Below are 14,946 nucleotides of genomic sequence, written 5' to 3'. Positions count from 1 at the left end.
TTAGCCCATCTATCAAGATGGTTTTACCAGGATGTGGCCACTGTGAATGCAACAGCTTCTAGGAGCCACAGGTGAGAGTTGGGTGAAACGTGGCCAGCAAAGGTAGATGAGCAGCCCTGAAAAGGGCTTGGCAAACCCCCCACACCAGGGATGCTAGTCCTCCCTGAATACCCCATATACACTGATCATAGATATAGAGATGCATGAGACCTTGGGATCCCCTGATCCAACACTTCTAATTTCAAAGAAGAAACTGAGATCCTGATAGGTTGAGCTATTCAAAGTCACATTGGTCCAGAACCAGGGGTGGGGAACCTACGGCCTTGAGGCCACATGTGGACTTCTAGGTCTTTGGGTGCAGCCTTTTGACTAAGTCCAAGTTTTACAAAACAAATCCTTTTATTAAGGGGATTTGTTCTGTGAAGTTTGGATTCAGTCAAAGGGCTACCCTTGAGGACCTAGAGGGCCACATGTGTCCCTGAAATCACAGGTTCACCACCCCTGGTTCAGATGGTACATCTGGAGTTTGAACTCAGCTCCCTTGACTCTAAGTCTTGGGCTGAATTAGTTTGTTGGATTATTTTCTTCCCAACAGAAAGAAAGCTGTGGATGGCCAGGGATAAGAGTCAGTGGGAGGAGTGAGAGAAGTGTTGATTTGAATAGAGGACAAAATTGGTAGAAGGGAGAAAATACATAGGTGCCAGGAGTGGGGCTGTCACAGGACAAAGACACTTTACCACTTGCACTGGGGAATAGCCCTACTCAGAGATGATACTGGCTAGTAGATATCGTAACAGCAGCAACAACAGTAACACGTATTGTGCTTTAAGGTTGGCAAAGTGTTTTACCAAAATTGCTTCATTTTATTATCACAATAACCCTGGGGGGTAAGCGCTATTGTTATCTTCATTTTACAGACGAGGAAACTCAGGCAGACAGAGGTTTTTGATTTTTTCTACTTGCCCGTGGTTACACTGCTTCTAAATTTCTGAGGCCAAATTTGAACTCAGGTCTTTGAAACTATGTCATCTAGTGCCTCATAATATGGCCAGCCGAAGACAAGAACTTTAATGCACAGATTTCTGCTCTGGAATTCATTATGTTTTGCATCACCGAGAAGTATTAAACATAATGGAAAACTGGTCTGATTATACACTTAGTCAATGGCTTAAACACCCACATACTCATTCATTCCCTTCCTTGTAAATCAAAATGTACTGAAAATCTTCTTAAAAGTTTTAACAAGTACATATTATTATGTAACTGTTTTGGGCATTTGCCATTTCCTTTCCTACCATTTGGATTTTTTTTTTAATGCCAGATTGCTATTAAGTGCATTTAAAAATACATGCATATAACAAAGAATGAAAAATTCAAATTTAACCAAATCTGCAAGACACTTACAAACAGTGGAGCCCATCTTTCAAAACCATGCTGACTGGGTCCACTACAAATTTATGTTGCATAATCTCTACTGTATCCTCACTTTATACCTCCCTAAAAGATTTCACTATGCCATACATCCAAGCAGCTTTTCCGAACCTTTTCATCCGTCTTCAAATCTCCAATGGGTCTTTCCCACCCCCACCAACACCACCCTCTCAGCAGAGAATCTTGTTTCATATTTCAGCAAAAAAAAATGAGGCTATTAGCCAAGAGCTTCTATTTCCTTCCTACTCACCTCCATCACTAAGATGCCCTCTGACACTTCCTCCTCCTTCACCTCTGCTTGCTAAAGCAAAACTCTACATTCACAAATGATCCCATTCAGTCCCATCTTGTCCAGCCCACCTATCATCCTCATTGTCTGCTAACAGCTTCCCTGATTCTTACAAATATGCCCATGTCTCTCCCATCCTCAAAAAGCCTCATTTGATCCCCACTGTCATTCTACATATTTCCTGCTTTTCAGAACTAAACTCTTGAAAAGGCCATCTATAACTCATGCTTCCACCTCCTTTCCTCTTACCCTTTTCCTGACTATCTGCAATTTGGTTTCCAATCTTATTCAATTGAAACTGTTCTCTCCAAAGTGACCATTTACATCTTAATTGTCAAATCTACTGGCTCTTTCTCAGTTTTCATCCCAACTGCACTCAGCTTTTCTACTGTGCCCTCTGGAATGTCTGTTCCATAGACAACAAACTTCCCTTCATTTTAAAACTTATCCTCTACAACTTCCGTCTTAGCTCTTTCTGAAACCTGCCTTTGCCATGGTTACAGAGCCTCCCTTACCACCCTTTCCAATACTGGCTGCAACTTCGCTTATTCTCCTTGGCTCATGGGTTGAGGCAGGAGAACTGGAACACTCCTTGCTGCCCGTTGTCACTTCCAGGTTCTCCCCCCTAATCTTAGTAGTGCCCACAGATATCTTACTTCTATATTTAAGAATTAGAAAATTCTCTTATCCAGCTGTAATCTGTTGGCTCTTTACCTCTCCCTCTTCCTTCCTTTAATAACCCTACTCTTCATTCACACAGTGACCTCTAGACCTTTAACTGTTCAGTTCTCTCCCGGGCCATCTCCCCTGCACTAGCCACACTTTCCTCTTCTTCCCATCTTGATTCTTTAGTGAACCACTTCAGCTCTACACTGTCCTCCACTCTTGAATCCCTAGATTCCTGATTATATAACTGACTGTGCTAAACCAAGCTTCAGTCTTGGATTACTCCCACCTTTCATCACGTTTCCTCCTACACATGAAGGTGGAGAAAACAACCAACCAATCTGACTATTAGACAACCTCAGATGGGCCCTCACTGCTGCCAGGCAATTCTACTATACCTCCCTTATCAACTCACTATCCCACTCACCACAGAGACTCTTCCAAATCTTTTCAGCCCCCTCAGACTTCTCATGGATCCAGTTCTGCCCCTCCCCCACTGTCTTAGCTTAAAACCTTGCCTCATATTTTACAGAAAAAAAAATTCGAACTTCTTCTTCTCTCCTCCTCATCTCCTGGCACTCAGGTGCTTTCTGCCATTCTCTCCTCTTATATCCCTGTCTCACATAATGAAGAGGCTTTACTCCTTACCAAAACTAACTCCTTTTTGCTTGTCCAAATGATCTCCTTCCATCCTGTCTCCTCCAGCAGACTATCCCCTCTACAATCCTGACTTTTTTTTCTTATTTTCAGTCTCCCTATACTGACTCATTTCCTATTGCCTACAAACATGTTTCTACCTCCCGTATACTGAAGAAAATCCTCACTTGATCCTTCCCCCACTGCTAATTATTGTCCTATATCTCTTCTTCCCTTTGTAGTTAATCTCCTTGAAAAGACCATCTATAATAGGTGCCTCCATTTCCTTTCCTCTTACTCTCTTCTTTATAATCTGGCTTCCAGTCTTATCATTCCACCAAAACTGGTCTCTCCAAATTTACTAACGATCTTTTAGTTGCCAAAAACAATGACCTTTTCTCAATCTGCATTCTACCTGACCTCTGTGCAGGCTTTGACACTATTGATGACTCTCTCCTCCTTTTCTTTAGGTATTTTTTTTCCTCTCCTGATTCTCCTCCCATCTATCTGACTGCGCCTTCTTTGTCTCCTTTGCCTGATCTTCCTTGAGATCACATCCTCTAACTGTAGGTGTCCCTCAGGGTTCTGTCCTGGGCCCTCTACTCTTTTCCCCCTATACTACTCCACCTAATGATCTCATTAGCTTCAATGGATTTAATTACCATCTTTATCCAATCTACCTATCCTGCCCCAATCTCTCTGCTGACCTTCAGTCTCATATCTCTAACTGCCACTCACACATCTCACATTGGATGTCTAATAGATATGGTAAAGTCAATCTATCCAAAATGGAACTCCTTTTCTTTTCCCATATACCCTCCCTACTTCTACCTTTAAAAAAAATTACTATAGAGGGCAACACCATCCTCCCAATCCCTCAGGCTCACAACCTGGGACTCATCCTGGATTCCTCACTATCTCTCAACACCTCCATATCTAATCTATTGCCATGGCCTGTCAATTTCACCTCTGTAACATTTCACAAATGTATCCCCTTTTCTTCTCTAATACTGCCACCACTCTGATAAAGGCCCTTATCATCTGGTGTCTGGATTATTGCAATCGCCTGCTGGTGGATGGGCCAGCCTCGAGTCTCTAATCTATCCTCCATTCAGTCACTAAAGTGATTTTCTTAAACTACAGGTCTGATCATGTCACCCTCTTCCCCTCCCCCCACCACTCCTTAAAGCTCCAGTGATTTCCTATTGCCTCCAGGAGCAAATATAATAAGCTCTGTTTGGCATTCAAGGCCCTTTATAACCTAGTCCCTTCTTTTCCAGTTCTTCCTACACCTAACTTCCCAACATATACTCTTTGATACTGGCTTCCTGACTTTTCTAGGAACAAGACACTTCCTCTCTCAGCTCTGGGCATTCTCTCTGGCTATCTCCCGTGTTTGGAAAATATAATTGGGAAATATTAATGAAATAATTAAAAATTTTTTTAAATTTTAGTGTGAGCATTTACACCTCAGAAATTGGTGGGTGCTACAAATCAGGTCTAGAGTTATTGTTTTGTTGATTGTCTTGTCTTAAGAAAGCGATGTAGAAAATATTAATAAAGCAGGTTAAACTTAAAAATATGTCTTGTAATAATCCCCCCACCCCCCACCCCCGACCAGAGAGCTAGCTGTTAAATATTTACCAGCATACCCCTAAACCCCTCTCACACTGTAATCCAGCCCCAAAGATCTTGTCTCTTCCTGACACAAAACATTCCATTTCGAGTTTCAGTGTCTCTGTACTGGCCAACCCCCATGCCTGGAATTCACTCTCTCCCACCTACTGGCTCATAGAATTCCTCTCTTCCTTCCTTATACCACTTTCTGCATAAAGGGATCTTTCCTGATTCTTACAGCTATTAGTTTCTTCCTATCCAAATTACCATGTATTTTATTTCTTTGTATATATTTGTATGTATCCATTTATTTGGTAGCTGTTTATATTTTTATATGTACTTGTTGTCTTTTCCATTAGAACATGAGCTTCTTCCAAGAAGGAATATTTAATTCTTTGTACTTGTATCCCCGTGGCCTCACCCAATGCCTGACATATGGAAGGCAGATTGATAAGTACTGGTTCATTGATTAATTTCAATTAGCTCACTGAGATGGTTATTTTATTAATACGCTATTTAGTTTTGAATGACTCTAAATCAGAAGTTCTTAGCTTTTTATGTGTCATGGATCCCTTTGGCAGTGTTATGGGCCCCCTTCTCATAACAATTTTTTAAGTGAATAAAATAAAATACATAGGATTAAAAGGAAATCTGCAAATTTGCAGATCCTAAGTTAAGAATCCTTTTCCTAAACAAGTTTCTGCATTTAAGCAGGGACTACCAGTTCATTGGACTGTCCCCAAGGCCAACCAAATGAGTTTATGAGTTCAGGTAAAATTTCCTCTTTCTCGATGTGGCCCCAACAAAGACAAATTGTCTACTAAAGCCAGAGCATTCCAGTTCATGTTGGCTACAACTGAGGCTTTCCTTTCATTGACCCCATTACCTGGTCTCCTTGTTTCTAATGCTCCACACCACCCTACTTCTCCCTCCTGCTCCATCCAACAGTTCTTTTTTGCAGACCTGTGGGTCTCTAATTGTGAATCCAAGTCAATCAAATTTAATTCAATGAGTATTTCCTCTGCACCTACTATGTTGCAGACATGGTGGTACATATGAGGATGAAAAGACAAAAATGCATTAGTCATAGGGATCGTATATTTAGAGCTCAGAGACCTCAGAGGCTCACTAATCCAATGCCTTCATTTTACAGAGGTGGAAACTGAAGCCCAGGTAAGGTAAATGACTTGCCCAAAGTCACTCAGACAGTAAGCATAGGATATAGGATTAAACCTAGGTTTTCCGACTCTGGCCAGTGTTTGGATTTTATTTGGAGGAAAGATCATGGGCACAGTGAGACAAATACCAAATACATAGAAAACAAATCAATGTAATTGGTGAGAGGGTAGGAGTAAGAATAACTTGAGGGAATTAGAAAGAAGTTCTTGGAGGTAGGGGTGAGTGAGTTGAGCCTTGAAGGGAGAATGACATTTCAAGAAATGGAGGACAGGGGTCAGCTCGTGCAAAAAAACCAAACAAACAAAAAAAAACCCAAATCATAGAGACTGGGGATGAAATTGCAGGTATAGAGAAGTGGCTAGTTTGTTGGGAAGCAGAGGCCATTCCATGCTATACCACACAATAGAATAGTAGTCCTCCCTTCCTAGAACCCTTTTCAAAATGTGCGACTGTGGGAACTGGGCAGATTAGGGAGTCTACAAGAGCCAGTTCTGGTGGAGTAAAGAGAGCGTGGAACTCTAAACTCTGTGTGTTGTCTGAGACTTTTTCAGTTCTAAGCTTCTAGCCCCTAAACCACTGAGGTCACTAAGTATACCTCCAATTCAACTAAATTAATCATAATTATTTTATTAGTTTCACCAGGTGAATCACAAAATTGATTCAAGGACAGATTTCCTCTTTTTTGCCCTGGGAATTTTATCATTCTGTCCAGGCATTCTCCAAACATTCTTATGGAGTTCAGTGCCTGGCTCACAGTTTCCCTACATTAGTTTCTTAATATTACTCAGGATTTCAATATTCTTGCTGACAAGCCCTCACACAACTCTTCAACTTTCCATCTCAATTGACCTCATTCTCTACCAACAACTTCAGCACAGAGAGAAGACATGGTCACCCTTTAAATCTCACCACCTACATTATCGGAAACTTTGTTCCATGATGGTTTCATTTCCTCTCTCTCTGTCTCTCTCTCTGTGTCTCTCTTTCTCTCTCTCTCTCTCTCTCTCTCTCTCTCTCTCTCTCTCTCTCCCTCTCTCTCTCTCTCTCTCTCCCTCTGTCTCTCTCTGAATGTCTCTCATTTGCACTAAAAACATACTATTCATCTTCATTATGCCTGGTCTTTCGATATCACCATCTCTATTCACCTACCAGGTCTGGGGAACCTGCAGCCTTGAGGCCACATATGGCCTTCTAGGTCCTTGGCTATGGCCCTTTGACTGAATCCAAACTTCACAGATTTGTTCTGTGAAGTTTGGATTCAGTCAAAGGGCTACACTTGAGGACCTAGAGGGCCACATGTGGCCTCAAGGTCACAGGTTCCCCACCCTGAGACCATCTCCTGATGTTTTAGCCTAAATATGCAGCTTGTATCACATGGTCTGTCATTTCAAGGGTCAAAAAGCTGCTATGTTACAATTCCTTTCCCCCAGACTCAACCTGTGGATCCTAGGTAAACCTTAAACCTGATTCCTTTGTTTGTATCTCTGGGATACTGAGCGTGACTGGAGAAAATTGCAAAATTAAGCTGATTTCACTCATACAAATGAATGGTACAGAGCCTCACAGAATCATGGACTCAGAATCTGAGAGCTGGAAGAGACCTTATGCCTTGGTTGGGCCACTGTGGTCACTCAATAATCCTCCTACTCCATCCTCCATTTTCCATTTCAAGCCTGGAATGCTCTCTATTCTCATATCTACTTACTGGTTTCCCTGGCTTTTTAAATATCCCTTTAAAATGTTTTTATTTAATATAATTAAATTTTTTTAAAATTTTAAATATTGACTTAAAATCCCAACTTCTCAATTCTATTGCCTTTCCTATTTTAATTATTTACTATTTATCTTGTATATAGCTTGTTTGTATATATCTGTTTGTTTGTCACGTCCCTCATTGTATTGTGAGTTCCTTGAGAGCAAAAGCTGTCTTTTTGCCTTTTTTGTATCCTCAGTTCTTAGCACAGTGCCTGGTATGTAGTAGGTACTTAATAAATGACTGACCATCTCTTTCTACTTTTCCTGGTGACAGTTCCCCAAATTTTCTTCTCTGGTCTTACCTCTGACAACACTCCTACTACATCCTACATGCACAAATATGCATGTGCACGTGTGCACACATGCGCACACACATGCGCGCACACACACGCGCGCACACACACACCCCATATGACCTAACCTCCTATTCACTGAGAAAACTGAAACCATCTGACCTCCTCGTTACAAGCTCCCTAAGCTTTCTTGCTCTATTTCTTTTAACCTCTCAATTCTGGGATGAAACCAGCTAGCTGGCATGGTGGATAGAGTAATGAAGCTAGAATCAAGAAGACCTGAATTCAAATCTGACCTTAGACACATACTAGCTCCCTATAGAGCTTCCTGTCCCTACTCTTTCCCTTTCCTATCCATCCTTCACATCACTTCCAGAATAGTTTTCCTCACCCATCGGTCTGGTCATGCACAGATCCTCTGCCTAAACATATTCAGTGACTTCCTAGTGTCTGTTGAACAATATCCACACTTCTTTTCCTGTATATTAAGAAGCTTCATAATTTGGCAACATTCTGCTTTCTTGGGCTTATCTTATATTCATCCTCTTCATAGACTTATTATTGTCCTAGACAAACATGTTCTGGCCATGTCCAAACCTCTCATGTTTCCGTGTCCTTCCCTATGCCTGTGCTAGCAATGATCTCCCTTCCTCTCTTCACCTCATAAATTTAGTCCTTCAAAGTCCAGCTCAAATGGTACCTCCTCTAGAAAGACATTCTTGACCCTATCAAGTTGCTAATTACCTTCCCCTCCAGACCTCATACAGAACTTTGTTTTGAAATCCTCTGAGGGCCTTTTCAGGAAATATTAATAATGATAGCTGACGTTTCTCCAAGACTCTCTGGTTCACAAAGCACTTTTACATTTATTAGGTCATTTGATTTCATCTTATGAAATACTGCTCATCCCACAATATTATTTCCATTTCATAGATGGGGCAACAGTCTCAGAGAGGTGACAAGACTTTCCCAAAACTACATAGGGAAGTGGCTGGAACCCAAGCTTCCAACTCTAAATCAGGTGCTGTTCTCACTGAATGTAAGAAGCTAGGTGGCATAGTGGATAATAGTCAGGAAGACCTAAGTTCAAATCTAACCTCAGACACTTACTTCCCTTTGCAACTGGCCCTAAAGAAGAACAGCACAGAGGACCATCACTGTTGGTGTGCATTTAGGATATTTAGGCACTCAATATGTATCTCATTAATTACTGTGTGACTTGTCTGCTTTCTTATATATAAAATAAGGGATCCCTCCCATCCCTAAAATTCTATGTATTTTGTCTCTAAAGTGTTCTAGGAGAGTGTAAGGTTCCTTGAAGGCTACATGTTGACTTAGAAAACCATGTGTGTTTATATATTTCTTTTTTATTAATATTTCAACACATTAAAATCAGTTGGATCCTGCATTTTAATCTGGCTCAGGCTGCCCTCAGGAGTATTGTGGGCTCCCTATGGCCCATGGGCCACGTGTCTGATACCACTGGCAATCTTTTTCCCCCCTAAAGTATGCTTTTGCTTGCAAGTTTTTAAAACATAGGGACCACAACTGACCATAACTGTGGCACAATGCCAGGCATCTTGGAGTACTCAGCTTACAGTTGTGGAAGAATCCTTTGGTTTCCATCTCTAGTCAACATTCATACCACATTGCGTATAAGGCTCAAGAAGAGCTACTCAGCTCTGGAATCAGGCCAATGTCTGTTTTGTAACCCTGTTCACATGTCTTATGCATATTAAGGGATAAAGTGGTGATTCATCCTTAGCTGAAGTAATTCTATAACCACCTTTAATCTTTGCTTAGTCAGCCTGGTTTCTGTGGTGGGAGGGATACAGAAGTGAAATTCCAATAAAGCATCCTTACCTGGTAGGTGGAGAGTGTTGGTACTATTCAGAGAACTGAAAATGTATTCCATAAAATAATCTGGGGAGGGCAAGCTTCTTTGGCCCAGACAGACTCCTTGAAGGGACAAAGAAATGATTGTGGCAGCCAGCCGAGGAAGGGTGTTCTCGTCAGCACCATTATTGCTTATTATTCCAGATTTCTGTTGTAGAATTTTGGTCTCCACACACTGAAATCGAGACAGATGTTGGAAGAATATTTTTAATTTTCATTCAGCATTCAAAGTAAATATTGGTAGTATCTTTGAGAGGGCTGGACGTATCCTTGGACCATTTGAGCAATTACTTTATAAGAAGTCTCATTAATATTTTAATAATTTTTCTTGAAACTTTCTTCTCCTTTGCTTTTCTCTCTTTGGCATTTAAAGCCCTTCACAATCTGGCTCCAACTTGCCTTTGCAGCCTTATCATACATTATTCCCCACTGTGCACTCAATGGTTTAGCCAAGCAGGCCTGCTTGCTGACACTTTATCTACTTTCTCCATGCCTCCATGACTCTTGTATGTGTGTATTATTTTGTACATATTTTGTGCAAACACATAATATATACATACATGCATACATATACATATATGTATATATATATATGTATATGTGTATATATATATGTATGTGTATATATATATATACTTGTTGTCTCCCTGAAAGAGCATAAGTTTCTTGAGGGTAGGGACTGTTTCATTTTAGTTTTTGCAGCCATAGTACCTAGAACAGTTCCTGGCACGTTGTAGGCAGGTACTAACTGCTTATGGATTTGATGACTGATTGGTTTCTTGGTTCCCATGGTCTAACATTTCCTTGGTTTCTCCTACTCCTCTGCTCACCTCCTCTCTGCCTCTTTTGTTAACTCCTCCTCTTTGTTCTCGTTCTCTTTAATCATAGGCATCAACAAAAACTTGGAGCCTGGCCCTATAATGTTCATTTCTACATTCTCTCTCTTGGGGAAAACTGAAGAGGCATCTCTGTTCTTACACATACAAGTATTATCTAATTTAGTCTAAATTTATTATCTAGATCGAAGCATACTATTCTCTCTCTTTCTTTTGTTTTTTCTTTCTTGTGGTTTTTGCCTTTTGCTCTGATTCTTCTTTCACAACATGACTAATGTGGAAATATGTTTAATATGTATAGCCTGTATCAGATTTCATTCCATCTTGGGAAGGGGGGAGGGAAGGGAAAGGGAAAAATTTAGAACTCACAATCCTATAAAGGTGGATGTTGAAAACTAAAAATAAACAAATTTATTAGTTTTTTAAAAAGAACATGGTATTCTCAATGGAAACCCCGGTTTTACTTATTGCCAATCAATAAGCATTTATTAAGCACCTACTAAAAATATACATATATATAAATTTATTATCTAATTTATCTAAAGCAATTCAACAAATATATCATATATTATATGTAAGGCATAATGATAATGATTCTCAGATCTACATAAGGCATCCTAAAAGTCTTAGTACAGTTTTAAGTTTTAAACTGTATTAAGAGTTTTGGGACCCACTTTATTTCTAGACCTACCACTTCTGAGAGCTCTCTTCCCATATTGGCATATACCTAAACATCTCCTTTTAACCATCTATATGTCACTCCAATTAGAAACTAAAGCTGTGTCTTTTCTCCTTGCTCCCAAATCAACCTTTTGCCAATCTCCTCTACATAGAGATTTTGTATTTGCTTCTCTGTGAATAAAATTTTATCCCCTGCACCCTTCTCAACAAATTCAGCTTAAGCTTTTAGATCTAACTAGCTAACTCTGTTGACCTCAGCAATGTCTTCGTCAGTGTGTCAACGACTTCAACCGCTTGGATTAGAAATCCTTAGGAATCAGACATCAAATCTGAGCAGTTAAATTCTTTAACCTATTTCCACAAGTCCTCAATGCTTTTGACTCCATCCAGGAAGGTGATGCCTTCCAAAATTTCTTCAGTGTTCAACTACTTACTTGATGGTGCTGATAATCTGGGAAGGGGTCCTTCTAATGTAAGAAGTCTCTGAGACTATACTTTAAGGAGCGGAAGCCGATCTATCTCAGGGGAGAGAGTTTCCTTATTGGAGCTTCCCCACAGTGATGAAATCACAGATCAAGTTCCCCAAAAAGAGAAAGGCCTTACCTGCAAGGACTGTTTCTCTTTGAGGGAATGAATGAATTAATGAATGAATAAATGAATGGTGAGAATAAAACTGTTCATACTACCTACCTTACATAGTCATTGTGAGAACTGTGAAGTGGATTTGAATTGGATTCAGTCAAAGGGCCATACTTGAGGACCTAGAGTCCATATGTGGCCTCCAGGCCAGAGGTTCCCCACCCCTGCACTAGACTTCTGCTGCTTCCCAATGACTTATCATCACCTTTATCACCACCACTACCACTACTACTACCACTACTACTACTACTACTACTACTGCCACTACTACTACTACCAATAACCCAGTGATTCTCATCCCATTTTGTCATGTGAATATTATAGTGACAGGCTAGGTGGTATCATTCATAGCATGGTGAACTTCAAAATAGGAAGACCTGGGTTCACATCTCACCTCTGAACTTACTTAGCTGTATAACTATGGACAAGTCCAACCCTCAGTTTCTTCACCTGTAAAATGAGAAAGTGGTTCTCGATGACCTCTAAAGGTCACTTCCAGTTCTGAATCTACGCTCCTACTATCTTCGGTGGATTCTGAACATGGAAGCTTTATTCCTCTCATCACAGAGGCTCTCATATCCACATATGTTCTTAAGGACACTCCAAAACTCTAGAAATCCAGAGTGACTACATATACTGCCAATTTGGGGGTATTGGGTTCCCAGTTTGCATCTAATGTTTGTCACAAGACACATCTCCAGCAGGGGATGGGAAGCCTGAAATTCCAGTGGTTAATCTGAGCCAATCCACTGTTTGTACATTTTCTACACTATAACATCTGTGTACAGTATTCCCTCTTCTTTATGTGGCAAAGAGAATTCTTTGGAGAAGGATGCTCTTTCTTATAAACCCCACACTGAAGAAACTGCCATTATTTTTCCTATTCAAAGGGTTAAAACTTTGTCGTTGTTATTTTCCTTCTCTTTGGTTTATAGTGCTCTCCTACCCATCTCCCTCATTCCTCCTTCTTTTTTTTAATTGCAATTAACCCAGGAACTCACAGCTACATAGCCATCAAGAGCAAATGAGCTGCATTTGTAGCAATTTGGAGACTGTTTTCCCCGTATTTGCTTAGGGCCTCTGAATGGTTGCTGAGATACAGTTGGAGCTCCTGGAAACCAGCACTGGCACTCCGATTCAAATCCAGCCATACTTGCCAGTGAATAATTTATGATGGAAAGCAGGCTGTACCAACTCCCTCTAACTGTGATGGAAGGCGGCTGCCTAGAGCCTTTGGAAGATCACCCTCGAGCACAGATAACAAGCCCGCCCCCTGACTACCCACAGAGAGTCAGAAAGCAAAGGAGAGGTTAATTGAAAAGTCAGCTTTTTGATGTGGAGTGGGTGGGAGAGGCCTCCGGAGCTGAGGTTGCACATTGCCTCGCGGGGAGAATGCAGGGGACATAAGGTACCTAGCTGTGGAGCTGAGCAAAGATGGGGCACTAATGAGGGGCTACAGAGAGATGCTGCCTTTTACTGATTGCTCCAAAGCACTAGTCTCTTTGAGACCTGTTCCATTCCTGGAGATAATGACTGATGGAGTTGGGAGGAAGGGGGGGGGCTGCAGCTGTTTCTTGTTTTTCTTCACTAAGAAGGTGAAGTACGCTGACAGATATCCTGTGCTTTTAACCCCCACCTCCTGAGTAAACGTGAATATGGCAGTGCCTGAGCCGAATCTGGATTTTATGGACATGAAGGAGCCAGGAAAGGATCCTTTGGAGTAAACACTCTCCTCCTCGGTCTCTCCTCTACTGATCCATCCTCCAGATTATGGGATCAGAGATCTGGAGTTGAAAGGGGACTCCATAGTCTAACTCATTCATGTCACAGAGTGGGAAATTGAGTCCCAAGGCATTTAAGTGAATTTGTTCAAGAATCTATAGGCAGTGGGGGCAGCTAGGTGGCACCATAGTGCACAGACTGATTGGAGGGCAGGGTAGCTAGGTGGCACCATAGTGCACAGTGCTGGACCTGGAGTCAGGAAGACTTCACCTTCAAATCCAGACTCAGACACTTACTAGCTGTGTGACCCTGGGCAAGTCACTTAACCCTGTTTGCCTCAATTTCCTCACCTGTAAAATGAACTGGAGAAGGAAATGGCAAACCACTCCAGCATCTTTGCCAAGAAAACCCCAAATGGGGTCATGGAGAGTTGGACACCCTAACTAAGCTACACAAGCTTAAAACCACATGAAAGCTTTTAAGAGACCTTCAATAGATACTCTGGAAATTTAAGAATATGCCTTTGGCCAAGATGAACTTATGCTATAGCAGAATGAATCATGGTGCTGGAGTCAGAAAACCTAAGTTTAAATCCTGTCTCTGAAGTTTACTACCTCTGATTTTGGCAAGTGCTTTAACCTCTGCAAAATGAAGGGCATGGCCTAGAGGGCCTCTGAGGGCCCTCCCATCTCTAAATATCTACTTGCATGAATCCCAAGTCTCTTCCTTAGTGATGTACTGAGACCCTCCGCATTTGAGTTTTTCTTACCTGGCTTCTGGACGTATTAAAGTGCTGCCTTACGGAAGCCAAGATGTCTTCTGTCTCATTCTGAGAAAACGAGTAACAGTCCTCATCCTGCCTTAAGCTAAGTAAACTGTGCAAGTAAAACTGATAGTCTTTACTGCTTAGATTGAGTTTTGAGGCACAGATCTCTTCCTGATGAATTATGTAATACAGAAGGAGGAGGGAAATTCTCTGAAACACTTCTTCACTCAGATGATCTTCAAAATCTCCTCCGGCTATTAGTAACAGGGCTTCAGGTTCCAAACACTGTAGGTTAAAGAGCAAAGACAGGAAGACAGCCACATATGTCTACACAGTCATTATTCCTTAATGCCTAGCAAATGCCCGCAGAATGCCAGCTATGTGACTGCCTGGGGTCTTAAGCCTTAAGGAGGCTTCACAGGAAGGCAGGAGGCCTAAAGGGGGCCAAACCAGGGGCTAGAACAGAGAGGGGGGAGAGGGAGGAAGAGAAAGAAGGAGAGAGAAAAAAGAGAGGAGAGGGAGAAGGAGGGAAAGAGAGGG

General features: G+C 41.4%; 1 protein-coding gene across 2 annotated transcripts in view; it reads right to left on the bottom strand.

Annotated features, from left to right (window-relative positions):
* SLC39A12 (solute carrier family 39 member 12) overlaps window positions 1-14,946 on the bottom strand; it is a 114,412-nt gene that overhangs the window by 85,035 nt on the left and 14,431 nt on the right. For both annotated transcript variants that reach the window (XM_036760310.1, XM_036760311.1), the window contains exons 3-4: window positions 14,410-14,691; window positions 9,730-9,937 (exon numbers count right to left, since the gene is read on the bottom strand). In XM_036760310.1, the coding sequence (XP_036616205.1) occupies window positions 9,730-9,937; window positions 14,410-14,691 (490 nt within the window). The remainder of the gene's footprint in view (window positions 1-9,729; window positions 9,938-14,409; window positions 14,692-14,946) is intronic.

This window comes from Trichosurus vulpecula, chromosome 5 (assembly GCF_011100635.1).
Source record: "Trichosurus vulpecula isolate mTriVul1 chromosome 5, mTriVul1.pri, whole genome shotgun sequence".
In the NCBI taxonomy this organism is placed as follows: domain Eukaryota; kingdom Metazoa; phylum Chordata; class Mammalia; order Diprotodontia; family Phalangeridae; genus Trichosurus; species Trichosurus vulpecula.
This window is presented reverse-complemented; position numbering and strand designations above follow the sequence as displayed.